This window comes from Ornithorhynchus anatinus, chromosome 3 (assembly GCF_004115215.2).
Source record: "Ornithorhynchus anatinus isolate Pmale09 chromosome 3, mOrnAna1.pri.v4, whole genome shotgun sequence".
NCBI lineage: Eukaryota > Metazoa > Chordata > Mammalia > Monotremata > Ornithorhynchidae > Ornithorhynchus > Ornithorhynchus anatinus.
The window spans coordinates 18,226,077-18,254,029 of record NC_041730.1 but is presented as its reverse complement, the minus strand read 5'-3'; the positions used below and the strand labels follow the sequence as shown (position 1 = coordinate 18,254,029).

The 27,953-nt window shown below is 44.4% G+C and overlaps 1 protein-coding gene across 1 annotated transcript; it reads left to right on the top strand.

Annotated features, from left to right (window-relative positions):
• The first annotated feature begins 127 nt into the window (after positions 1 to 127).
• Positions 128 to 16,736, top strand: LOC103170904 (membrane-spanning 4-domains subfamily A member 12-like). Its single transcript, XM_029061270.2, has 8 exons — positions 128 to 185; positions 1,984 to 2,195; positions 4,273 to 4,444; positions 6,441 to 6,554; positions 11,337 to 11,393; positions 12,826 to 12,963; positions 14,343 to 14,441; positions 16,441 to 16,736. Exons 3-8 carry the CDS (start codon positions 4,289 to 4,291, stop codon positions 16,555 to 16,557), a joined length of 681 nt encoding a protein of 226 aa, XP_028917103.1. The 5' UTR covers positions 128 to 185; positions 1,984 to 2,195; positions 4,273 to 4,288; the 3' UTR covers positions 16,558 to 16,736.
• Positions 16,737 to 27,953: the final 11,217 nt, after the last annotated feature.

Here is a 27,953-nt window from a genome sequence, read left to right as displayed (position 1 = left end):
TGAAGCCACTAGTTTCACCCCTGCAAGTTTGGGGCAGGGTGGTTAGGGATGGCTGTCCTGCCCTATCCCTCGGGAAGGAGAATGGTCCAGCCGAGGTACCAAGAGTTTGGTTTTGGTTTTTCCCCACAGTTGGAAGCTGGTGCCACAGCTGGGTCAGAAGCTCCTCTTGATGGCACTCCAAGAGGGTAAGTGTCTTCCCCCTTGGGTCTGCCTGGGGATCTGGGGCATCCTCTGCAGACCATATGGGTGCCTGCGGGCCCGAGCGTCTGAAGCTGCATTAATGGCTTGAAAAAACTGAGTCTCCGGGATGTTTTCCAACCCAGAGACCCTGGCTTTAAGGAGGGGCCAGATGACAGAGATCCTGGATGTAAGTAGGGGCTGGATAGTGGAGAAGCTGGTTATAGCTATGGCTGCTGCCATCACACAACCAACAGCAGCTCCGGCCTCAATTCCCCTCACAATGGGGCCGAGCCTTCCGGGCCGGAAAGCGGTGGGGAAGACGGTGCAGTTCCGTAGGGTTCACGGTGAGGCACCTGTCCCAGAAGTCCACCCCCTGTTTTGGTCCCAAGGGTTCCCTCAATGAACACCCAGCATTTTCTCACAGAGCTCTGGGACTTCAGGGATCGTGAAGCAAACAGCAGCTCCAGAAGCAATGACAGCATGACAAGGAAGGTAGAACTTTAGCTTCCCTTCTTGTCCTGTTTCTCTGTCATACTTTATCCAAATAATAATAATCATGATAATTGTATGTGCCAGGCACTGTACTAAGTGCTAGGTTGGATACAAGCAAATCGGGTTGGATACAGTTCCTGTCCCTTAGGGGCTAACAGTCTTAAACCCCATTTTAAAGATGAGGTACCTGAGGTCCAGTGAAGCGACTGTCCAAGGCCAAACAGCAGACAAGGTGCAGAGCTGAGATTAGAAACCATGGCCTTCTGATTCCCGAGCCCATACTCTATCCACTACACCATGCTGCTTTCCCATGTCTCTTCCTCATTTTCTTTTTATTTTCCACGTCCATTCATTCATTCATTCAATCATTATTGAGAACTTATTGTGTGCAAAGCACTGTACTAGGCTCTTGGGAGAGTACAAAATAGCAATAACCAGACATATTCCCTGCCCATAAGGAACTTACAGTCTAGAGGGGGAGACATGCATTTAAATAAATCAATACATTACAGAAATGTATATAAGTGCTATGGGGATGAATAAAGGGAACAAGTCAGGGAGATGCAAAAGGGAGTGGGAGAAGAGGAAAGGAGGGCTTCTTGGAGGAGGTGTGCCTTCAAGGAGACTTTGAAGAGGGGAAGAGTAATTGCACGTAGGATATAAGGAGGGAGGACATTCCAGGCCAGAGGCAGGACGTGGGCAAGAGGTCAGGGGCGAGAATGACAAGATCGAAGTACAGTGAGAAGGATAACATCGGAAGAGTGAAGTGTGAGGGCTGGGTTGTAGAAATAGAGTGGTGAGGTAGGAGAGGGCAAGGTGACTGACTGCTTTTAAGCCAATGGAAAGGAGTTTTTGTTTGGGCAAGTGGATGGACAAACACTGGAGTTTCTTGAGGAATGGGGAAACGTGGTCTGAACATTTTTGTAAGAAAATGATCCGGGCAGGAGAGTATGGACTGGAGTGGGGAGTGACAAGGGGCTGGGAGGTCAACAAGGAGACTGATACAGTAATCAAGATGGGATAAGATAAGTGCTTGGATTAATGTGGCATCAGTTTGGAGAGGAAAGGGTAGATTTTAGTGATATTGTGAAAGGGGAACTGACAGGATTTAGTAATTCATTGAATATGTGGGTTGAATGAAAGAGGAGTCAAGGAGAACAGCAAGGTTTGGGGCTTGTGACACAGGAAGGATGGTGATACCATCTACCATGATAGGAAAGTCATGGAGAGGACAGAGTTTGGCTGGTAAAATAAGAAATTCTGCTTTAGAACTTCTTCTCTTCCGTGTCTTTTCTTTCTGTCCTCTCAAAGGCTAGGTCCCACAATGCCCTGCGCCTCAGTGCTCCACCCCTTCAACCCCAAAGTCAAGTTTGCTCCCACACTAACGCTTCAAGGTGCTGACAAAGCCTGACAGTTCGCAAAAAGCCCTGCCAGACTTGTGTGAGGAGACTGATCGGAGCGGCTGACTTATTCTGGGACGCTCTGACGGGCTGGTCTGAAAGGGAGGGACGCCGGCTTTCAAGGTGAGTTGGGGCTTAGAGGGCAAAATGCTAGAGGGGATCATCAAGGTTCTACTGGTGGTTTGGTCAGGAACTTGGTCAAACCTCCCTGAGTCCTAGGTGATCTCAACTACCAGGTTAACTCCCCCTGTCCCTTGCTCACAGCAGGGTTGAAATATGTGAATATATCAGAGTTTTTCCCCAGCATATGTGGTTTTAGTAACCACACGGGGCCCCAACTTAGAGTTGTTTGGGAGTGGGTGGGGATGTAGGCCCGTGGATAGGATGACCCAGGTGAGCCGAACACAATACTCTAGAGCCACTGACCACACGTCTTCTGAACCAGGAAGAGTTGGAAAGAGTCGCTCCAGCCAGAGTGGAGGGGAACCAGAACAATTTGAGTGAAAATTAATCTCTCCTTTTTGGCTTGAATTAATTTCTGAAATTCGCACACAGTTGTTTGTATTGTTACTGAGTGGGAACTATATCCAGTTCCATTGACCTGTGGGTACAGAGGGAGTGGGCTGAGGGAAAAGCCCCAAGTCTCTTATATCGTACTCTCCCAAGTGCTTAGTACAGTGCTACGCACACAGTAAATTCTCAGTAAATACTATTGATTAATTAGGATGTCCTGTGTCGGTCCCTGCCCCGTACGGGAAATAATTAACCTCCATGTCAAGGTTGTGCTACTACTCCCCAGAGAGCCATAGCGATGTAGCGTAGAAAACAAATGAATGACGGCTCATTCCAGTTGAAGCTCTTTTATTCCCACTCACTCCTGGGAGGTCCCAGCGTATGTTCACAGGTCCAGGTTTTGACCACACGATCTCTGTAATTCTGGGCTTTTATTGTTTTGTCCCATTTGATATTTCCTCACACGGATAATCACGTTAGCGCGAGTCCTCCATGGCCTTTCATCGGTCGTTGGGTTGGCAATCTGCTCCCACAGCCAGCCTCTGGTCACAATCATCAGAGCCCACTTCTCTTAGTGGGGTACATTGCGACCCACCATCCTGGTTTGGCTGCAACCCACGCATGCAGCTGGGGTCCAGGGTTTGTGTTGCTGGGCAGAGCCGATTCCGCTGGACTTCGCCAGAGTCAGGAATTCAGTGGTCATACTCTGTGTCCCTGCCTCTAGAAGCTAAACTCAGAGAAGTGGAGGGGAGGAGACACTGGGGAGGGTCTGGACAAGAACCACCCATTCCTTAATTCCAGAATGCATGAAGCAGGGGCGGAGGGGGGCTGGAACCAGGGATCTGATACCTCAGCGGAGGGACGGGGAATGTTTGCTCCAATGCACTGTCAGCCCAAGCTCTCCTGGTGGTGAGCGGGTCTTGGCTTCCCGTCCCCGTCCAGATCCCAGACTGGGTAAGCCATGACCCCCATCTTCTTACAGCCACCACGGAAGCCTCTTTCCTGTGTTCTGGGGAGCCAGAGTCTCCCTTTTTCTCCCCCTCTTGCCATTGTAGAGGCTACTTTACCCTCATCTTGGGGAAGCTGGAACCTCCTGCCCCTCCCCCACATCATTCACCCTTGTCTGGGATTCTTGGTTCTGTCCAGCAATGCTGCCAACGCAACTTAAGGCTATGGTCATTGACATGCTCAAAATCAGGCAGGGTGACTAACAGTCTGTAGTATCACACAGCTGTACTCTAGGGACCACCCAGTCTTAATGGAAACACTGCCCATCGCATCCCAGAAGAGGAGCCAACTTTAGTGGAACAAGGGATAATTCTTCCATAATACTCTTCAGCCGATTCGTGACACTTTTACGACAGAATGACAAGAGGAAACTCTCCTCCCACCCACATTTAGGATAGTCCCTAACTAAGTGGAGCACTCTTGGGAGGCTGACAAGGAACCTAAGTCTGAATGAGACATTAAAATCAGCATTTTAATATGAGAAAAACTTTTTTTTTCGAAATGGTAAGCAATGCACTGTTTGGAATGTGTACTCTTTCTCGTGCCAGTGAGAAGACAGGGTTAGCCTGCTGAATTTGGGGACTTCCCGATCGACTCTCTGATCGCATTCCACCGTGGACGACGGCAACAGAGCAGAATATTATTTGTTTCCAGTCCCATTATTCTTTCTCTTTTATAGCGTCAGTCACAACGTCATGGCATCACAGACCATATCCGATGAAGTATCGGTAACCTTTCCCCAACCTGGCACCGATATTCTGGAACCAGGCCGAACTGTGCAGTCTAGTTCCTCTCACCAGCAGAAGGGCGTTCAGCAGAAAACTTTGAAGAGGAAATCAAAGGTCTTGGGTGTAAGTAAACTCCTCAGTCGGGCTGAGAGGAGCAGTGAGGATGTGGTCACTATGGGCAGTGAAGGTGTCTGGTAATTCTGTTGTATTATACTCTCCCAATTGCTTAATATAGTGCACTGCGCTTAAGTAAGTGCTTAAGAAATACTGTTGATTGATTGATAGCCACTCTCTTCAGATTCTGGAAGGTGGGAAACAGGAGAGATTGAGAGACACCCACTGATTAAAAAGTATCGAACCACCGCCTCCCACACCGAGAAGTTGTTTTCCCCAGAAACGAAATTTTACTTTGAGCTACTCAAGGTCTTGTCTTATGCTGTTGAGTCGAATCTGACCCATAGCGACACCAGGCACAAATCTCTCCCACAGTGCCCTACCTCCATCTGCAATCGTTCTGGTAATGTAACCAGAGTTTTCTTGGTAAAAATACGGAAGTAAAAATACGGAAATACCATTGCCTTCTTCCGCTAATCAAGATGCAGACACTCAAATATTGGGGTTCTTCCTTCTGGGGATTTTGGGTGTGTAGAAATCCAACCCTGAGCAGCACCAGCAGGCTGCCTCACTGTTTAATGTTGGTATTTGTTAAGCGCTTACTATGTGCAGAGCACTGTTCTAAGCGGTGGGGTAGATACAGGGTAATCAGGTTGTCCCACGTGAGGCTCACAGTTAATCCCCATTTTACAGATGAGGTAACTGAGGCACAGAGAAGTGAAGTGGCTTGCCCACAGTCACAGCTGACAAGTGGCAGAGCCGGGAGTCGAACCCATGATCTCTGACCCCGAAGCCCAGGTTCCTTCCACTGAGCCACGCGGCTTCCCCGTTTAGAGAGAAGACCACATAAGGGTCCCAGGGTACAATGCTGCTGAGCTCAACGGGTGCTCTGGGCCTCTCCTGCTCGCTCCCAGTGATAATAATAATTGTAGCATTTCTTAAGTGCTTAGTGTGTACTATCTGTACTAAAGCACTGAGGTGGACACAAGCAAATTGGGTTGGATATAGTCCTGTCCCACATGGGGCTAGAGTCTTAATCCCCATTTTACAGATGAGGAAAGGAGCTTACAGTTTAGAGGGAAGGAAGACATTAATACAAATAAATGAATTACAGGTATGTATATAAGTGCCATTGGGGTGATGATCAAGTACTTAAAAGGTACAGATTCAAGTATATAGTTGACACAGAAGGAAAAGGGAGTAGGGGGCAGGAGGGCTTAATTAGAGAAGGGCTCAGGGAGGAGATAGGATTTGAATAAGATTTTGAAGGTGGACAGAATGGTGGTCCTTTTTATATGAAGGGAGAGGGAGTTCCAGGCCAAAGGGACGACTTGGCCAAGGGATCAGCAGCAAGATAGATGAGATTGAGGTACAGTGAGTAAACTAGCGTTACAGGAGTTGGTAAAAAGCATGGCCTGGGAGTCACGGGACCTCGATTCTAATCCTGGCTCTGCCACATTGTCCCCTGGGTGATCCAGGCCAAGTCACTTAACTTTTCCATGCCTCAGTTCCCTCGTCTATAAAATGGGGATTAGGACTTTGAGCCCCATGTGGGACAAGGACCGTGTCCAACTTGATTACCTTCTATCTATCCCAGAGTTCATCACAGTGCCAAGCATATACTGAGAAATTAACAAATACAGAGAAAAGGAGTGAAGTGTGCAGATTGGGTTGTAGTAGGAAATCGGAGAGGGAAGGTAGAAGAGGGTGAGCTGATTTGAAGACTTTTAAGATGATGGGAAGGAGTCGCTGTGTGATGCGGAGGTGGGTGGGCAACCAAAAGGTGTTCGTGAGAAATGGGGAGTTGAAGACTAACATTTTTTTAGAAAAATGATCCGGACAGCAGATCAAAGTATTGCCTGGAGTGGGGAGATGCTCAAGTAGGGAGCAGGAATGTTCCAGGGAGGCTCATCTCCTCACCAGAGGCAGGTCCTCAACTAGCAATCTCCTGAGGCAGGAAGGGAAAACAAAGCTGAATTACTGTTCTCCATCGTTCTTCTCATAGGTCTTCCAGATTCTGATTGGTACGATGATACTCGTCTGTGGGATAAAATTGACACTCAGTGAACACCCTCCCTATGTTTCTTATTCAGGGTATCCAGTCTTTGGAGGTTTATTCGTGAGTACAGTCAAAGTTATTACTGAATTAATGTTGTCAAGGCAGTTCTTCATCCTTGATGTTTTGAGTACTAAGTCAGAAATTTCTGTGCTAACTGTGCTTTTTGTTTGGGTGAATGACATCTGAACAGAATTTCTGTGTGTCTGTTAAAGGCAGAGTTAGAAAACCCCAGTGGCCATTTCAGCATGCGTCAAAACCTTCTCTCCAAATTCCAATCTCTGATCCTTCTTCAGTGAATTTGAGTTTAGTAGCATTTTCCTTCAGCCTGATAAGGGATTAAGCACCAGAAAATGTTACTGCGAGAATTCACAATTGGGTTTCATCTGTTGTTTTGAACGGACACAGGTGAGGTGTTAGGAGTATATGCTTGCGGTCTCCAACTGACCACCTTTTTGAGACTTCCTGCCCCCAACCCCTGTCCCCATCTCCATCCTTCAGAAAAGGAAATGCAAAAAGCCCCTGAAATGTTTCTTTACTCATTTGTGAATATAGAATGCAGTATCCAAAGAGTAGTTGTTCTCCAATTAAAGTTCATGGAATTCACTTAATTATAAATTGAAGAAATGCCATTACTTGCTTAGACCACTTGTCCTTTTAGCTTAGTATTCTGTTTCTTACAGTGACAAGAAGATACTGAGAAGAGCTCTGTGATGGTTTCTGTGTAGCTAGCTATTTAAATATTATAGGTTACACCATCTCAACCTGTTCCAGACTCAGCCACTGCTCTTCCTCGCCATCACTGAAACTTGGCTGCCCAAGATGACACTTCCTCCCTGCCTCTCTCGCAAGAGGGCTTCATTTTCTCCCATTCCCCAAATCTCTCTGGCTTCCTTCTTGCCCCACAGTGTCTCTTCCGCACCATCCCTCCCACTCCATCCCTCTCTTTCCCTTCCTTTGAAATTCATAATAATAATAATTATGGTATTTGTTAAGCATTTACTATGTGCAGAGCACCGTTCAAAGCTCTGGGGTAGATACAGGGTAATCAGATTGTCCCCTGTGGGGCTCACATTCTTTAATCCCCATTTTTACAGATGAGGTAGCTGAGGCACAGAGAAGTTAAGTGACTTGCCCAAGGTCACACAGCAGACAAGTGGCGGAGCCGGGATTAGAACCCACGACCTGACTCCCAAGCCCGTGCTCTTTCCACTAAGCCACGCTGCTTCTCATATCATCTGACTCTACCATCCACTCTAATTAATTACTAATTGTCTTTATTTATTGCCCCTCCCCTCAAGTTCCACCTCTGACTTTCTGAAAACTTTTGATCCCTTTCTCATGTTACTCTCCCTTTCCCCCCATCCCTAAACTAATCCTTGAGGACTTCAAAATAATAATAATGATAGTAATAATAATGGTATTTTTACGCGCTATGTGCCAAGTACTGTTCTAAACACTGGGGTAGATAGAAAGTAATCAGGTTGTCCCACATAGGACTCACTGTATTTATCCCCATTTTACAGATGTAGTAACTGAGGCACAGAGAAGTTAAATGGCTTCCCCAAGATCACACAACAGATTAGGATTAGGTCCCACATCCTCTGCCTCACAAGCCCGTGCTCTTCCCACTATGCCACACTGATTCATGTGCACTATCCTTCCTCCTGGAAACACTATCTAAATCTGGTTTCACTGGTACTGCCCTTTCCTAGCTCTCTTCCTATCTCTCTGGCCGCCCATTCTCAGTCTCTTTTGCAGGCTCCTTCTCTGCCTCCCACTCCCTAATTGTGGGAGTCCCTCAAGGCTCAGTTCTGGGTCTCCTTCTATTTGCTCATTTGCTCCCTTGTCTTCAACTATCATCTCTACATCGATGATTCCCAAATCTACTTCTCCATCCCTGACCTCTCTCCTTCTCTTCCAATTTCAGATTTCCTCCTGCCGTTAGGACATCTCTACTTGTACGTCCCTCCAACACCTCAAACTTAAACATGTCCAGAATTAAACAGAATTCCTCATCTTTTCTCCCAAGTTCTCTAGTACCGCCAACTTTCCCGCCACTGTAGACAACAGTACTACCCTAGACATCACCACAACCCTCCCTTTTCCCTTTATCCTTGACTTGTCTCTCTCTCTCATTCAATCCACATATTCAACCTGTCACAAAATCCTGTTGGTTCTACTTTCTCAACATCTCTAGAATCCACCCCTTCCTTTCTATCCAAACTTCTACTATGCTGATCCGAGCTCTTATCATATCCTGAGTTAACTTGAATGAAGCAGCATGGCAGAGTGGAAAGAGCACGGGTTTGGGAGTCAGAAAGTCATGGACTCTAATCCAAGCCCTGCCACTTATCTGCTGGGTGACCTTGGGCAAGCCACTTAACTTCTCTATGCCTCAGTTACCTCATCCGTAAAGTGGGGATTAAAACGTGAGCCCCATGTGGGACTACCGGATTACCTTGTGTCTACCCCAGTGCTTAGAGCAGTGCTTGGCACATAGTAAGTGCTTAACAAATACCAGTTATTTTTATTAACTTCTCTAACAGCCTCCTTTCTGACCTAACACCTTCCTTTCATTCAATAGTATTTATTGAGCGCTTACTATGTGCAGAGTACTGTACTAAGCGCTTGGAACTTCATAAATAAATATATAACATTTATTTAGCGTTTATTTATTTAAAATTTAACATTTATTTAACATAAATGAAATGATTTATTTTGCTGCTGCCCTGATAATTTTTCTAAAAAAAACCTCTGTCCATGTCTCCCCACTGTTCAAAAACTTGTAATTGTTGTCATTCATTTCTGTATCAGACAGAAACTCCTTTCCCAATCACTTTAAGGCATTCAATCAGCTTTCCTAGTACTAATTTATTTCACTAATCTACTATACTGAAGAGAGAAGCAGCATAATTTAGTGGAAAGAGCAGGGGCCTGGGAGTCAGAGGACATGGCTTCTAGTCCCAACTCTCCCATTTGCCTGTTGTGTAACCCTAGGCCAGTCATTTTACTTTTCTGTTCCCCAATTTCCTCATTTATAAAATGGAGATTGAGTACCTGTTTTCCCTCATACTTAGAATGGGCGCCCTGGTAGGAACTGCGTTTGACCTGAATACCTTGAATCTAACCCAACTCTTAGAACAGTGCTTGGCATTTATTAAGCAGTTATTATAGTATTCATTAAGTGTTTATCGTGTGCACTCTACTAAATGCCGGGAAAGAAGACAAAGGCGGGAATTAAACAAGGCCTCTGTCCCTTGGGAGGCCTTAGTGACTCTGTACTAATTAAACACAGAAACTAAATGCAAATTACACAGGGTTCTATGTGCATTCTTGCAGGACCCCATGTTAAGGAAAATTTATGTTATGGTTCTCATGATTTGCTTTACACCAGCTGCAGGCACATTACAATTTTCTCTAACTACATTGGACAGCATCTAAATTGATGTACAATGATAGAAGAATGCTTCCTCTCTCAACTGTCAATTCTACCAAAAATATTTAGTAGAATCACTTGTTGGGAACTCATTAACTATGTAGTAGGTTCAAGGAGGTGTGAAGTCTTCAGAGGCCTCTTACTAGGCAGTTCAGCAATAAAAACCCCAGATGAGTCTTTGTAATGGGTTTGGAGGTCTTTGACTTCAGGAATATACACTCTGCCCAGTATGCAGGCATTAGATTGGCAGTGACTGGGCTTCGCCCAGTGAGCTTTGCTATACTAGGAAACACCACTATCCCCAAATCTCTCACCTCACGCGGACACAGCCAGGAGGGTCGGCTCCATAAATGCTAACACTCGAGCAGGTCACGGATCCCAGGACTAGGAAAAGAGAAGTAGAGGCAGGAGTTACACTGTGTCCTTGCCACTTCCAAACACCATTCACAGCCCTTCAGCTCCTGCCCTGGGGCCAACATCACTGAAGAAACTTACCTCCACCCCTGCATCAGGCCAGGCTAATACCCTGATAGAAACATTTGGAAGCCTTTAATCCTTAGACAAAACCCCACTGGTCATATTGTCATTCATATAGTTTGTAGAAATGACATTTTGTAGACAACGGATTCCATTCAATTTGTGTTCGCTTTTAAAAGAGTTTCATACACATAATATGTGAATTAATGATCATAGTATGTGTATTAGCATAATGGTAAGCAGTGTTAGGCTGCTGCTTTTGTGAAGCAGTGTGGCTCAGTGGAAAGAACACAGGTTTGGGAGTCAGAGGATGAGGGTTCTAATCCCGACTCCACCACTTCTCTGCGGTGTGACCATGGGGAAGTCACTTAACTTCTCTGTGCCTCACTTACCTCATCTGTAAAATGGGGATTATGACCGTGAGCCCCACGTGAGCCAACCTGATTACCTTGTAACTACCCCAGTGCTTAGAACAAATAACATTATTATTATTATTATTATTGTAAAGAAATAAGGTTAAAAGAAAATGACAGCTATGTACTGCCATTTAGAACACTGGTTAATAAAACTGGGCAAATTAATCTATTCATTTATGACAAGAAGGGCTTTCTTTTATTTCACAGAAAGTTTATTCTGCTTGTAAATTTGTACCCAGGGACTCTGAACAAAAAATGTGCTTGTTTACCAACTCTATTGTATTGACTAATTGAACCAAGATGAAGGTGCTAACCTTTTCCCTGAATACCTTTCCATCATTCCAGTCCTGTATGGGAATGCTAAATTGCCTCCAAGTAATTAGGTCCCTCTGGGACTGACACGCAGATTATTGGAGATACGGTTGGGGGGAATGAGTGTCTAATCATCAACTGTGGCTAGTCAGCCTGGGTTTAAAATGTCCATCACTGATCTGTTTACTCTCTTATGACCAGTTCATTGTTTCAGGAGTCGTCTTAGTCTCAGTGAAAAGAAAAAACAAAAAATGTCTGGTAAGTGACCATATTTCTTCTTTCTTGGAGCAGTTTAATCAAGACTAGCTAGGTGTTTACATAAATGATTAAAGTTACCAAACTGGGATTCAGTTTCCAACCTTGGTTTAGACTCCATCCTCTAGATTGTAAGCTCAGAATGGGCAGGGAATGTGTCTGCTAATTCTTTGTAGTGTATTCTCCCAAGTGCTCAGTACAGTGCTCCGCACATATTAAGTGATCAATAAATAAATACCATTAATTAATTGATCTTCCTTTATTATTGTCATTGTTCTGCCCCTAAATCCTCCCTGTCTCCACATCACCAAACTAAAAGAAAAGTAGCCTGGCCTGGTGGAAGGAGAATGGCCTGGGAGCCAGAATGATCTGACTTCTAGTCCTCCTCTGCCATTTCTCTGCTCTGTGACCTTGGGCTAGTCACTTAACTTCTCTATGCTTCAGTTACCTCATCTGTAAAATGGGGAGTAAGACTGTGAGCCCCATGTGGGACGTGGACTGTGTCCAACCTGATTAATTTGGATTTATCCCAATGTTTAGTACTGTGCCTGGGAGATAGTAAGTGCTTAACAAATGCCATAAAAAAAAAAGAACAGACATTTGTTTGCAGCAAGTAATTTAGAGTTTCCCCCAAACTGTAAAAAGCCCACTGATGCCAAACGGAAAGGAAAGGTAGGTTCTTTAAGCCCATTGACCAATTTCTCAGGAACTGAAATAGCACTTTGGTCTGGTGGAAAGAGCATGGGCCTAGGAGTCTGAGGACCTGGGTTCTAAACCCAAACCTGCTAAATGCCTGTTCTTGACCTTGGGCAAGTCACAGCTTCTCTGTGCTTCATTTACCTCATCTGTAAAAGGAGGATTCAATACCTGATCCCTTTCTTACTTAGAGTGTGAGCCCTGTGTAAGACAAGAACTACATCTGACCAGAATTTTTGCATCTTGTCCGGAGCTTAGAAAAGTGCTTGGCCCATAGTAAGAGCTTAACAAATACCATAATGATTATTGCAATTATCAACTTCCTTTCAGGTCCCCCAGCACATGAGCATGTCTTTATTTTTGTGCCTTTTTGCCTTTTGCTGCTCAACACTCATTTTCAAATCAGTTGAACCTTAATCTCCTATTGGGTGTTAAGTAGCTAGTGTGAAATCTTTTCCATTTGGTTTTTTGAAAGCTGGTGGTGGAAACATGAGGTTGTATCAGAGGAGCAGGGTTAGGTGAGAGGAAGAATTGGGGAAACATGGAGAGGGATTTCTAGAATGGTGGATCTGCCTGTGGATGTGTGTTTGATCTCATTAAACTATCCTCATTCTAGTCCTGCTGAGACATGACTCCAGGGCTGATTTTTCTCTCAGCAGGAGTTGGTTAATCTGATCGGGTAAGAAGCCTTGGATATCTGTGCAGGTTTAGCATCCTGAATGATGTTGTTCTTTTGCAGGTATGGAGCATTCTGGAAATGAATATTATTAACATCATAATCTCAGGGTTGGGGATTATCTTCCTGTTAATTAATTTAGTCGCTGAATTATTAGCACATTACCATTGGGCACCTCGTTTGGACCTTGCTTCGGTCATTGTAAGTGTCTTTAATTTTTATGTTCACATACTCAGGGTGTGACCTCAAATCTTGGAGCTTTTCAGGAATTTTTTGCAGGGAAAATTCTCAAGAAGCAATTTTTACTTGAAAAAATGCCATTGCTATGCAAAGCTGAAGCACCCAGGATGGTCTGCTGTAGTGTAGGATTGAAAATGTAGAAATTGAAGTTCTTCAGGGCATGGAATATCAAGGAATTCTTAAATATGCACGTCCAGTGAGTTTTGGATGTGATTTGGAGTTTGTTTTACTAATCTGTATGTTAAATTTGTCTGTTTTGGAAGTCAAAGTGGTGAAAATCTCAGGAAAAAAATGTTCCACTGGGAGGTTTCAATGTCATCCTAGTTCTTGCCGGGCCTCAGATAATAATAATAATAATGTTGGTAATTAAGTGCTTACTATGTGCCGAGCACTGTTCTAAATGCTGGGGTAAATACAGGGTTATTAGGTTGTCCTGCATGAGACTCAGTCTTAATCCCCATTTTACAGTTGAGGTAACTGAGGCACCGAGAAGTTAAGTGACTTGTCCAAAGTCACACAGCTGACAGGTGGCGGAGCCGGGAATAGAATCCATGACCTCTGACTCCTAAGCCCGTGCTCTTTCCACCAAGAGAGTCTCCACTTGAAATATTTCACAACTCCTTCTTCACTAACCTGAGTGGACTAGCATCAGAGACTGGGAAGAAAACACTGTCAATAAATCGATCGTATTTATTGAGCACTTAATATGTGCGGAATACTGTATATAACAATATATCAGTGTTAGCAGACCCTTTTCCCACAACGAGCTTAGAGTCTAGAGGGGACATTAATATAAACAAATAATTCATAATACATAAATTAAAGCACTAGTCTAGGGCTTCCTATTAATGCCAGAGTCATAAGAATATATGAATTAGTATACTGTTTTCCTACAGCTGGAAGAAAGCAAAACAGCAAAGACAAAATGAAGTTTGCAGATTTCTGGACTGCAATGGTACTGTGGTCAATCACGATGGAAAAATTGGGCAAGCAGATTTGTGAAGGCTTTGAGGAATATGATTTGGATATATTGAACTTAAAGAGTGTGTTGATCTGTTGAAGGGAAGGAATACCATGTGTGGCTCTCGGCAATTCTCTGTGTCCCTATCTCTATCACTGCTGGAAAATTATAGAATGAAGGAAAGGGCAGAGGAGGGAAAGGGAGGAGTAGTAACATAGGTAAAAGTTTCCAGACACAACTCTGTTTTAAGATCTAACCTATTTATAATGAATGATTAGTACCTATACTATTATACTGGTTCCAAATACTCAGGATTATTTTTTCTAGGAATTTGCAACTAGGAGTTTTATTCCTTCATGATTCCTTTCCTGTGTTTCAGGGGCTGACATCTACGATCCTGATCTTAACTCTTCTGGAATTTGTCACTGAGATTTTCTTCCCATTCTCTAGATGCGGAGTAACTCATGACTTTGGTCAGGTATCTTCAATGTCTCCAGGAGAATATTTTTGGCTTAACCCAAAATATAGTTTATTGTGGGCAGGGAACATGTCTACTAACTTTGTTATACTGTACTCTCCCAAGTGCCTAGAAGCAGTTTGGCTCTGTGGAAAGAGCACGGGCTTTGGAGTCAGAGGTCATGGGTTCGAATCCCAACTCGGCCACTTGTCAGCTGTGTGACTTTGGGCAAGTCACTTCACTTCTCGGTGCCTCAGTTACCTCATCTGTAAAATGGGGATTAAGACCGTGAGCCCCACGTGGGACAACCTGATGACCCCGTGTCTACCCCAGCGCTTAGAACAGTGCTTGGCACATAGTAAGCGCTTAACAAATACCAACATTATTAGTACGGTTCTCTGCACACAGTAAGCGCTCAATAATTACAATTGATTGATAGATTGAGAAACTTGTTTCCACCTGGTCAAACCTGTCAATTTGGTTGTGTGTTAAGCAGTGGCAGTGACAGTTAATGGCTCTGTCAGGGAAGAAGAATTTCACCCTCTGGATCCCACTCACAACCCTTCTCCTCTCATCCTGTTTCCACTACACCCAAGCTGAAGCCGCACAAAGGCAAAGTTAAAGGCAGTTGGAGAGAATTTTGCAGAATGTGATCATTTCTTAATGACCTTAGAAGTAGTAATTATATTATCTATTTAGTCCAGTGTACTGTACAAAGTAGTTGGGAAGAACAGCAGAAGTTTAAGAAGATGGTGGAATTTGCGCTATTTAAATCTCCTTTTATAGTCATCTAGTGATAGGACAGTCAGCCAATTGTATTTATTCAGCGCTGACTGTCTAAGTACTTGGGAAAGTACAGCGTAACAATATATTTGTTTGTTACTGGTCCTCTTTAGACTAATTTGGAGGACAGAAATGTAAAGGTCATGGTCATTTAGACAGAATTTCTGTCTTCAGGAAACAGTATATGGGTGATTGTTCTTCCCATGCTCCCGATGTAACCATTTCATTGTACTGAGGGTCTCTTATCCGTAGACCCCATAGATAAGACTGGAGGGTCAAATTTAAGCCTTGGGCAGGGACCTGATGAATGGGAAAAGTGGGCAAATGTTCTTTGTGCTCATATTAAGATTTGCAATTTAGACCGAATCCCCTTGGGAAACAAATCCCTGCAGAACCTGAAAATTTATGTAGAAACCCCCAAATCTCTGGGATGAAGCTCCTCTACCTTTGGGCACAAGCAGCTCCAGTAATCTGCCACAATTTAGTGGAATGTGGTTCTGATTCCATTAGTTTTCTCTGGACTGGGCTATCTTTGGCTAGCAAGGTGGGGAATGATAGATTTGCCCAAGGTGATTCTGAACAAAAGATACATTTTGTCCCTGTGTGTGTGTATTTGTTAAGCACCTACTATGTTCCAGGCACTGTACTAAGCACTGGGGTAGATACAAGATAATCAGGTTAGGCACAGTCCCCATCCCACATAGAGCTCACCGTCTTAATCCTCATTTTACAAGTGAGGTAATTGAGTCAGAGAGAAACAAAATGACTTGCCCAAGGTCACACAGAAGACAAGTGGCAGAACCGGGGTCAGACCCAAGCCCTGCTCTATCTCACACCCATGCTCTTTACATTAGGCCACACTGCTCTCCAAAAACACAATCTTGACCCCAGTCTTGTAATAGAAAGAAGCACACAAGAGCAAGCAGACGTGGCATATCCAAATCAGCTTCCCCTTTCAAACATCTCTGGATCTGGAATAGTTGTGAAAAATGAGTGAGGTAGGCTGTACTCGTAATAATGAGTCGGTCACATCAAGAAAGGGGAGGAAGCTGGTGTTGATAGTGACAGAGCATATAAAGGTGCCATGAAAATCCCTGGGGAAAAAAAATGTACCTTGGATTTAGTGAAAAGGGAAAAATCACTAGGATGGAAAATGGAATGGGGATTGGGAGATGAACACTGAAGGTGATGCTGATACTGCATAGAACTATGAGTGGTGTTTCGATTGGTTTTGCAGAATTTGGGACAAGTGCCGGCTGATTCCAGTTGTCCAGAGAAGAGTCCCAGTGAATGTCACTATCAAAGTTTGACAAGTCATTCCCCGGATTACGAGGAGTTAAGATTTCAAAAATGACATCCTGCTAACGGTATTATGGTATCCACCTGGAGTTGTGATTTCCTTAGTTCGCAAGTGAAGAAGCTTCACAAAATCAGCTCTCTGATGTGAAACGTATCCATTTTCCAAATATTTTATTTGAATTTCTGTATCCTCTCTTTTTCAGTGAACAAATCCAATAAATGATCTAAGATGTCTTTCCTTAGTCCCAGCAATGATCCAGTTCATCGTATACTGTCTCCAACAACGGTATCGGATTTTTCTGGGGAACCCCTTGCCAACAATCCTAATGTTAGGGATTTCCAATCCAGCACCCCTACCTTTTCTCTTCTACATCCATAATTCTCCCCTTAGTAGTACCTGTTCGACGTTCTCCTGCCAAAGATCAGATCACGCTGAGAGAGTCAAAGGGCTAATCAAGTCCAGTAAAGGAACTGGTGTCTTGGTAATGGATAGGCTTTCATACTGACTTTTCCCAGGAGAGTTGCTACATATCACAGAGATCCTGCAGCGTGGCTCGGTGGAAAGAGCCCGGGCTTGGGAGTCAGAGGTCATGGATTCGAATTCAGGCTCCACCACTTGCCAGCTGTGTGACACTGGGCAAGTGACTTAACTTCTCTGTGCCTCAGTTACCTCATTGTAAAATGGGGATTAAGACTGTGAGCGCCACATGGGACAACCTGATCCCCTTGTATCCCCCCAGCGCTTAGAACAGTGCTTTGCACATAGTAAGCGCTTAACGAATACCACCACTATTATTATTATTATTATTATGTTCCATAGCAGAGGCGATTCAGGCTCCCATGGGGTGCCACGGATGAGAGGGGACGGGGTTAAGAGGGGCGGCATTGGCTTCATGGTGGTGGCGGCATGGAGATCCCTCTCCATGCACGGAGGAGCATGAAGGAGTGTGGGGCTCACCCTGGGACTACAGGCATGACAAAACTGCTCTGATCTCCCTATCCGTGGAAATCTAGACTGTGAGCTCGTTGTGGGCAGGGATTGTCACTGTTGATTGTAGTAATGTACTTTCCCAAGCACTTAGTACAGTGCTTTGCACATAGTAAGTGCTTAATAAATACGACTGAATGAATGAAAGTTCACTCAGACTAGGGTTTGGAGGAGATATGTTTTGTATCTTATGGTCAGGGAACTTGTCTACAAGTCTGTTATACTGTAATAATAATGTTGGTATTTAAGCGCTTACTATGTGCAGAGCACTGTTCTAAGCGCTGGGGTAGATACAGGGTAATCAGGTCGTCCCACGTGAGGCTCACAGTTAATCCCCATTTCCAGATGAGGTAACTGAGGCACAGAGAAGTGAAGTGACTTGCCCACAGTCACACAGCTGACAAGTGGCAGAGCCGGGAGTCGAACCCATGACTCCGAAGCCCAGGCTCTTTCCACTGAGCCACGCTCGTACTCTCCGAAATGCGTAATACAGTGCTCTGCGTACAGTAAGTGCTCAGTAAACACAATTGATTTGCTGGCTCGTCCAAATGCGAGATTATCAATTTTAGGACAGCAGGAGTAGATTGCACAGAGCAGTTTGGAGGGGAGGGAGTGGGGGGAAAAAAACACTGCTGCAGACTGGGGATGCCCCTTGGCAGCAGAGGCTCAATGCCCAGGGCTCCAGGCTGGAAGCAGCATGCTAGCTCACCCCTCTGCCATGAAACCCGAGCCTGAAGAGGGTAAGGTAACACTTTCTAGCTTTGGACCAAGCTTCAAAGGCAGGCAACCTGCTCTGCCATTAAAGTCATCCAGAACAGTGAGCTCGTCTTTCCACGGGACCACCTCGATGACACTGTCTGGGTCCATATAAAAGCCCTCCTTATCCTTAGAATAGTTGGGGATGTGCACCGATTTGTTAATGTGTTGTGAATACATTGGACGAAATGACTGATTCCTCTCAGGTTCGAGCAAAATACTTTGACAAGAGATGTTTGATTAAAAAAGCCAGCCTTAGCTCGCTGTCACTCTTGAAGACGTTGGATGATCTAGCAAATATATCAACCATTAACCTCCTCCCAGCTAGATTTGTTGGGCAGCCTCGTCTCTCTCACTGACCCTATATCGACGTTCTGCCTGGCCACCCTTCTGGCAATGACTACTATTCATTGTCCAAGGCAGTTTTGGTCCAACAACGTGCGAAGGGTCCAAGAAGCAAAAATCAAATAATTCTTCCTTGATTTTTTTTTTTACCACTGAGATGGGTGATCACTTGGCTCTGGCGGGCCAACAAGTCTGACTGGTGAGCTATTTTTAAGGATCACGTTCCCTCTGTTCCTTGGTTTATGGAAGAAATTGAGGTCATGGTGGCAACGACAGGATGGCAGTGAAAATAACCTTTACCGTCCTCCCCTCTTATTTTGCCTCATCAATTCTTCTTTGACCCCTCCACCCAATTCCTGGCTTTAGAGAAGCAGCATGGCTCAGTGGCAAGAGCCCTGGCTTGGAAGTCAGAGGTCATGGGTTCGAATCCCGGCCCTGCCACTTGTCAGCTGGGTGGCTGTGGGCAAGTCACTTCACTTCTCCGGGCCTCAGTTACCTCATCTGTAAAATGGGGATTAAGACTGTGAGTCTCACGTGGGACAACCTGATTACCCTGTATCTACCCCAGTGCTGAGAACGGTGCTCTGCACATAGTAAGCACTTAACAAATACCAACATTAATATTATTTCTCTTTCTCTTAATTTTTCCTCTCTGTTTTGGTCCCCTTCCTTTTCCTTCTTCCTCTTTTCTCCTCTTCCTCCCTTTCCTCCTTCTCCCTATTCTGCTCCCGGCCACCTCAGAGTCAAGTCTTTTCAATATCCTGTCCCCTTAGTGCTCCACCCCTTGACACCACACCCATGTTCACCGCTGCACTCCTGATAAAAAGTTGTTACCCGTACCGAGCGGGGAATGTGAGATGTACTCTCAAGGACTGACAGTTCGGAAAAAGCTCTGCAGGATTCCTGTGAAGGGACAGGTAGGTGCAGCTGACTTACTCTCCGTAACTCTCTTGACTCTATTGCCATCGTTCTCGTCTGTCCGTCTCCCCCGATTAGACCGTAAGCCCGTCAAGCGGCAGGGACTGTCTCTATCTGTTGCCGACTTGTTCATTCCAAGCGCTTAGTACAGTGCTCTGCACATAGTAAGCGCTCAATAAATACTATCGAATGAATGAATGAACTCTCGTTTCAGTGTAAATTGGCCAGGATGAGGAGATGTGGCAATTTAATTGAAATTCCCTGAGCTCTAGGGGTGATCTCAGTTTATTATTATTCTTATTATTGTATTTGTTAAGTGCTTACTATGTGTCAAGTACTGTTCTAAGCCCTGGTATAGATTCAAGCTGATCAGGTTGGACAGCTTGTATCTACATCAGTGCAGTAATTCAGTTCGCACTTTTCAGCCCTCTGACGCCAATCTACTTTCTGTATCTTTCTCTCAACTACCCAGCTGCTGACTCCTTGCCCACGTCCTCCCTCGGGTCTGGAGCTCCCTCCCTCTTCATATCCAACAATTGACTATTCTGTCCACCATCAAAATCCTCCTAAAATCACATCTCCTCCAAGAGGTCTTCTCTGACTAAATTCTCATTTCCCTTAACCGCCCTTCCCTCTGTGCCGACTATGCACCCCCTAAGCACTTTGATATTCACCCCATCCCTACAGCATTTATGTAAATGCTGACTGTGTCCAAATCGATTAGTTTGTATTTACCGCGTCACTTAGAGTGCCTGGCACATAGTAAGCGCTTAACAAATATCAAAAATCACAGCAGCCCATCAGAGCAGTCCATTACCATCCCATAGTACTTATGTACTTTATATCATTTTCAATACTCATGAACTGGTTTATTTATGTATATATTTGATTTATATGTTTATCTGTGCATTCAAGTATTTGTTCCACAGTTTCATCCTGATATGCTTTATACTTTACTATTTCCCCTATCTGTAATTTTATTTAAATGTCTGTCTCCTCCTATAGATTGTAAGCTCACTGTGGGCAGGGATCACATTTACAAACTCTACTATATTGTATTTTCCCAACAGCTTAGTGCAGTGCTCTGCACACAAGCGCTCAGTAAATACCATTTATGTTTACCGATGACTTTAGGAGTGGAGGTTTCACCCACTGTCAAGCTATCTGGCTTTTAACAAATAGCATCATTAATTAATTAATTATGCTGGATATCCATTTGCTGGAAACGTGTTTGTGAGTCAATAATGTTATTGTAGAATCCATGATATTGTAAGAGGCTATTTTTTTCCTTGATAATTAATTTTTTTTTTAGATCAGGATTATTATTATGTATTAATGGTCCTTTTTCACTAGGGATGAAAATGAACAGAAGTCTTATGTCTCTGATAACAGGGGAGGGAAAATCATGCAGTTACTTTGTCCCAAAAAATTTCAATTATTGATCCTCCTTAGTAGTGCATTGGAGTTTTGCTGTGTTTTTATTAAATTCGATAAGGGAATGGGCAACAGCAAATGTTTCTATGACAATTCATGAATGTGCTTTAATTCTTGGGTTTTCACAGTGAAGAGGAAGTTTTCAGAGTGTTGGAATATGATATCCTCCTCAGTGCCTGCTTGAGACTTTAAACCGGCTTCTTCCTTTCCTTCCTCCCATCTTTAGGTGGGAAAAATTGTTGCAAAGCCCGAAACTTTTTTTTTTTGTTTTGAATTCAGAATAATTCCAACCCTCTGTACTGAAGAGTAGATTTTCTCGAATAAGAACCCATGGAACTCATCTAAATAAGGGTAAAATAGTGCCATTACTGGGTCAGTCCAATACTGATCAAAATCCAGGCCAAAATTCTGTCTCTGATAGTAGTATCAATATTTTGAAAGCTATTTCGAGTGTTGCTTTGACATTTTTGCCAGCGTTTCCCTTGGGTCTCAACTCTACTTACCTCATGAGAAGTTGGTGTGGATGGTAACAGATCCCACTGAGGTGTCTGGGATGTAGTGGATTGTGATGGATTGTGATTGAAAGGTGATTGTGATGGAGAATGGGAGGGGGACTGGGAGATTACCACTGTAGGATTAGGAAGAAGGGTGGCTTAGTGGAATGAGCACAGGCTTGGGTTCTATTCGCGTCTCTGCCACTTCTCTGCTGTGTGATCTTAGGCTAGTCACTTCACTCCTTTATGCTTCATTTTCCTCAACTGTAAAATGGGGATTCATTACCTGTTTTCCCTCTTACTTAAACTGTGAGCCCCGTGTGGGACAGGGACTGTATCTGAACTGATTAACTTGTATCTATCTCATTACCTTGTAATGATAAGAATAATAATAATGTTGGTATTTGTTAAGCGCTTACTATGTGCAGAGCACTGTTCTAAGCGCGGGGGTAGATACAGGGTAATCAGGTTGTCCCACATGAGGCTCACAGTTAATCCCCATTTTACAGATGAGGTAAATGAGGTACAGAGAAGTTAAGTGACTTACCCACAGTCACACGGCTGACCAGTGGCAGAGTCGGGAGCCGGACCCATGACCTCTGACTCTGAAGCCCAGGCTCTTTCCACCCAGCCCTTAGAACAGTGTTTGACACATAGTAAGGGCTTAACAAATCCTAAAATTATTGTGATAATAACTGCTAATTGATAATAATTGTTCCGTTTCAGTGCCGCTTGGAACTGAACAGAGATGTTTTTGTTTATTTTACAGAGTTTGGATAGCCGGCCGGCCAATTCCAAAGGGCTAGGGATGAGTCCCCCGGAAAGAGTCTATGGAGACTTCACAAGCCATTCAGTGGATTATGATGAGTTAAGATTTCAGAACTGGTCAACCTGCTAATGGTACCAGGGAAGGTTAAATGGCCATATCCCTGTTGAGGTGCCTTTCCCTTAGTTTATGAAAACTCTGCAGCAGATGAGCTCTTGGTTGCTTTATATATGACCACTGCAAATGTGTCTTTTTTAAACTTCTGTGTCCTCTCGTTGACAATGAGGAAATCAAACAAGTGACCTAAAAGATAATACCACTGAGTCAGAACAGTGATCCATTCATCCCAATATTCCATCTCCAACAGTGACCGCAGAATGTTTCCAGGAACTGGGAGACATTGCTCCAAATAATAATGTTGGTATTTGTTAAGCGCTTACTATGTGCCAAGCACTGTCCTAAGCGCTGGGGTAGACACAGGGGAATCAGGTTGTCCCACGTGGGGCTCACAGTCTCAATCCCCATTTTACAGATGAGGTAACTGAGGCCCAGAGAAGTGAAGTGACTCGCCCATAGTCACACAGCTGACAAGTGGCAGAGCTGGGATTCGAACTCATGACCTCTGACTCCCAAGCCCGGGCTCTTTCCACTGAGCCACGCTGCTTCTCCAAATGTCTAGGTATGTCTTTCATTTAGCATCGTCACAGTTTCTCCCCTACATGCATAACTTTCTCTTTAGCACCTTCTGGTGAGATTCTCCTGCTGGCGTTCAGAAGGTTGCATGATGGCAGCTTAATTAATTATAATATTGATTGGTAGGACTCAAATTGATTATATAACCAACAGCATGACCTGGTGGAGAGAGCATCGGATTGGGAATCAGTCAATAAATTGTATTTATTGTATTTATTGTATTTATTGAGTGCTCACTATGCGCTGAGCACTGTACTAAGTGCTTGAGAGAGTAGAGAAGCAGCGTGGCTCAGTGGAAAGAGCTCGGTTTTAGGAGTCAGAGGTCATGGGATCTAATCCCGGCTCTGCCGCTTGTCAGCTGTGTGACTTTGGGCAAGTCACTTAACCTCTCTGTGCCTCAGTTACCTCATCTGGAAAATGGAGATTAAGACTGTGAGCCCCGCATGGGACCTGATGACCCTGTATCTACCCCAGCGCTTAGAGCAGTGCTTGGCACATAGTAAACGCTTAACAAATACCAACATTATTATTATTATTATTATTGTAACTATGTGCTGAGCACCGTACTAAGTGCTTGAAAGAGTAGAGAAGCAGCGTGGCTCAGTGGAAAGAGCACGGGCTTAGGAGTCAAAGGTCATGGGTTCTAATCCCGGCTCCGCCGCTTGTCAGCTGTGTGACTTTGGGCAAGTCACTTAACTTCTCTGTGCCTCATTTACCTCATCTGGAAAATGGGGATTAAGACTGTGAGCCCCGCATGGGACCCGATGACCCTGTATCTACCCCAGCGCTTAGAACAGTGCTCAGCACATAGTGAACGCTTAACAAATACCAACATTATTATTATTACTATGTGCTGAGCAACTGTACTAAGTGCTTGAGAGAGTACACTGAGACACGTTCCCTGCCCATAGCGAGCTAACAGTCGAGAGTCAGAAGTATCTGGATTCTAATCCCATCTCTGCCACTTGTCTGCTGTGCGACCTTGGCCAAGTCCCTTAACTTCTTTGTGCCTCATTTCCCTCATCTGTAACATGGGGATGAAGACTTTGAGCCCCATGTGGGACATGGACTCTGTCCAAATTGATTAGCTTGTATGTACTTTAGCACTTAGTTGAGTGCCTGGCACATAGTAAGTGCTTAACAGATACCAGAAAAGAAGATGGAGCTGATCTCTTGGCAATGGTTAAGATTTCATATTGTCTTTGTCCAGGAGAAAAGGAAAATTCCACCATTTTTGACTACTGTACTAACCCATCTGGTTGCCCATAACACATTTTTGTGCTGACAAAGATCTATGTATTTCACCCACTAAAATGAATGACTGAATCAATAGTATTTATTGAGCCTCATACAGGATGGAGAGCACTTTATTAAGCACTTGGGAGAGTAAGTAAGCTCTAGTCTGTAGTCTAGTCTTTAAGCTCTTTGTGGGCAGGGAATGTATCTACCAGCTCTGTTATATTTTGTACTCCTAAGAGCTTACTGAGTACAGTGCTCTGCAGACCATAAGCGCTTGGTGAATATGATTGATTTAATAAAATAGAATTGTACTATGATCCCTGTCTTCAATAATGATACTAATGTTGGTATTTATTAAGCACTTACTATGTGCGCAGCACTGTTCTAAGCGTTGGTGTAGATACAGGGTAATCAGGTTGTCCCACGTGAGGCTCACAGTCTTCACCCCCATTTTACAGATGAGGTAACGGAGGCACAGAGAAGTTAAGGGACTCGCCCACAGTCACACAGCTGACAAGTGGCAGAGTTGGGATACAAACCCATAACCTCTGACTCCCAAGCCTGTGCTCTTTCCACTGAGCCACGCTGCTTCTGCTTCAAGGAGCTGACAGTCTAGCAGGGGAGAGAGCCACAAAAATAAATTGCAGAAAAGAAGAAGATGTAAAGAGAATAAATATATGAACAGGGGTGCTAAGGGGAAGTGGAAAGGAATTTGATAGGAGGGGTATGGCGGGGGTCTGCACGGGGAGAGGGGATTGAGGGTTGGCGCTGGTACGGAGGGATTCCAGGGAAGGGGCAGGAAGGAGGGTTGGTGTGGGTGGCTAAAACTGAATTTATCTTCCCACCCACACCTTGTCCTCCCGCTCACTTTCCCATCACTGTTGGTGCCACTATCCTTTCTGTCTCACCAGTTTGTAACTTTGGCATTACTCTTGACTCTGCTCTCTCATTCAATCCACACACTGAAGCCGTCACTAAATCCTGTTAGTTCTACCTTCACAACATCACTAAAACCTGCCCCTTTCTTCTTCGTCCTAACTGCTGCCACATTAATGCAAGCATTTATCCTGTCCCCCCTTGATTATCCTATCAGCCTCCTTACTGGTATTCATCCCAGTCTCCTGTCTCTCCCCACTCCAGTTTATTCTCAACTCCGCTGCCCAGATCCTTTTCCTTCAAAACGTTCAGGACATGTTTCCCCAATCCTCAAGAAACTCCAGTGGTGCCCATCCACTTCCGCATCAACAAAAACTGCTCACCTTTGGCTTTAAAGCAGTCAATCACCTTGCCCCCTCCTTCCTCACCTCTCCACTCTCCTATTATAACCCAAAAGCATACTTCACTCCTCTAAATACTAACCTTTTCACTGTACCTCGATCTCATCTATCTTGCCGCCGACCCCTCGCCCACCTCCTGCCTCTGTCCTGGAACACCCTCTGTCCTCAAATCTGACAGACAATTTCTCTCTCCACCTTCAAAGCCTTATTGAAGGCACATCTCCTCCAAAGAGGCCCTCCCTGGTGGAGCCCTCCTTTTTCTCTTCTCCCACTCCTTTCTACGTCACCCTGACTTGCTCCCTTCAGTCATCTTCTCTCCCATCCCCACAGCACGTACCTCTGAAATTAATTTATTGATATTAATTTATATTAATGTCTGGCTCCCCTTCTAAACGGTGAGCTAACTGTAGGCAGGGAATGTATCTGTTTGTTGTGTTGTACTCTCCCAAGTGCTTAGTACAGTGCTTTGCAAACATTAAGCGCTCAAGAAATACAACTGAATGAACAGGAAGGATGACGATGCCATCCCAGTGGGAGAGGACAGGGTTTGGGTGTTTAGAGAAGCATTAGGGATAGGTTACAGTTGGGGTGATGTGCTAGGTAACAGTTTTCATTCATACTATTACACAACTGTCTCCCCCACTTGGGAGAGGCAGAAGGAAGTCAGGAGAGCCCTTTCGCTTCAAAGGTTGGTCAGAGAGATCATGTTGCCCCTGTCAAGCCAATGAGAGAGAAAGATTGCGGAGGAAGTAGGAGGAGCCAAGTTGGTGGGAAAAAAAGCCATCAGCCATCTTGAAGTGTGACTTTCAAGCTGTACATCTCGGAGAGCAGGTCACCTCATGCCGTGACCACAGGTGGACAACAGACAAGGTAAGCATCAGAGATGCTCCCAGAAAAGGGTTAGGATGACTTGGAGGTTCAGGATCCAGCAGTTAGGACTGCCCACGAAGGGGAGAAAGGACTCTTGGAGACTGTAAATCCAAGGAAATCAGAGAGGGAGACTGAAACCTGGGTCATTCCAAAGGAAGAGGGGAAGGACCAGAGGAATAGGATTCCGGGACACCTACAGAGAAGTAGGGAACAGGCCCTTCAGGGAGGAGTACCCAAATGTCTTTGGCCTATAAAATCCACCATTCCCTCTCCACCCAAATTGCTACCACATTAATCCAAGCACTTGTCCTATCTTCACCTTGATTACTTTATCGGCCTCTTTGCTGGCCTCCCAGCTTCCTGCCCTCGTCCTAACTGTGTCGCCCTGACTTGCTCCCTTTATTTCCCCCTTCCCAGCCCCATAGCATTTATGTACACTGATCCCTCACCCATGTCCTGCCTCTGGCCTGGAACACCCTCCCTTGTCATATCAGACAGACAATTACTCTCTCCACCTTCAAGCCTAATCAAAGTTGCATCTCCTTTAAGAGGACTTTTCTGACTAAGCCCTCATTTCCTCTTTTCCCACTCCCTTCTGCATCACCCTGGCTCTCTCCCTTTATTCACTCTCTCCCTCCATGCTCTCCAGCTGCACAGCACTCATGTATATATCTGTAATTTATACATTATTGTCTGTCTCCCCCTCTAGACTGTAAGGTCATTGTGGGGAGGGAATGGCTCTGTTATAATGTGTTGTACTGTCCCTCGCTTTAAGTACAGTGCTCTGCACACAGTAAGCACTCAATAAATATGATTGATTGATTGATTTTTTTTTTAGGCAGATCAAGTTTGCTTTCAAGGGAAATTTTTACCATTGTTAAGTCCATCAGGTTGGCTCTAAACTTCAGATCTAATTAGGAATCCAACGGATTTAGACAGAAAATATTTGTTTCCTAGAATCCTGAACAACTCTTCCAAGAATTATAGAACTAGTTTGTCCACACTACCTACTTTTACTTTTATTTTTACTTTTCAAAAGTTCAAAGAGAGTGAAAACTCACACAGACAATTAAAGGAAGCACACAAGAGCGATCTAATAGTAGAACTTCCTCAATCTGAAGATGACTTCTGTAAGTACCAAAAACATTTCTAAAATCATTTTTCTGAACAACTAAGGCCTGTAGGTTGATCGTGACCCTAGGATTGGTTCCCTCTCCCACTATCTGAGTCCTTTTGAAAAACAGTAGACTGTGTCTGTTCCTATAGCTGCCATCTGGGAAGGGTCTGATTCCCAGTTTATTATTTTGGTATTTGTTTTGTGCTTGTTATGAATCAAGCACAGTTCTAAGCACTGGAGTAGATACAAGTTAAGACTGTGAGCCCGTCGTTGGGTAGGGATTGTCTATTTGTTGCTGAATTGTACTTTCCAAGCATTTAGTACAGTGCTGTGCACACAGTAAGTGCTCAATAAATACGATTGAATGAGTGAATGAGTTCCAACAGATTCTGTGTCTGACATGGAGCTCACACTGTAGATAGTCAAGATAGTTCTAGGACTGGCTCGAGGAAGGAGTTTCTTTTTATGCTTAATTTGTTTTGAGTCACTGGGAGTGTCATTCCTTCCCCTGCCATTTTCCTCTCGCAAATCTATTGGATTCTCTTCAATTTGGG

Excerpts from the sequence above, each read along its gene's own strand:
- LOC103170904 (XM_029061270.2), top strand. The coding sequence starts at position 4,289 with ATGGCATCACAGACCATATCCGATGAAGTATCGGTAACCTTTCCCCAA. Across the intron at positions 11,394-12,825 it reads GAAAAAACAAAAAATGTCTG|GTATGGAGCATTCTGGAAAT; the intron begins GTAAGTGACCAT and ends GTTCTTTTGCAG. Across the intron at positions 12,964-14,342 it reads TGGACCTTGCTTCGGTCATT|GGGCTGACATCTACGATCCT; the intron begins GTAAGTGTCTTT and ends CCTGTGTTTCAG.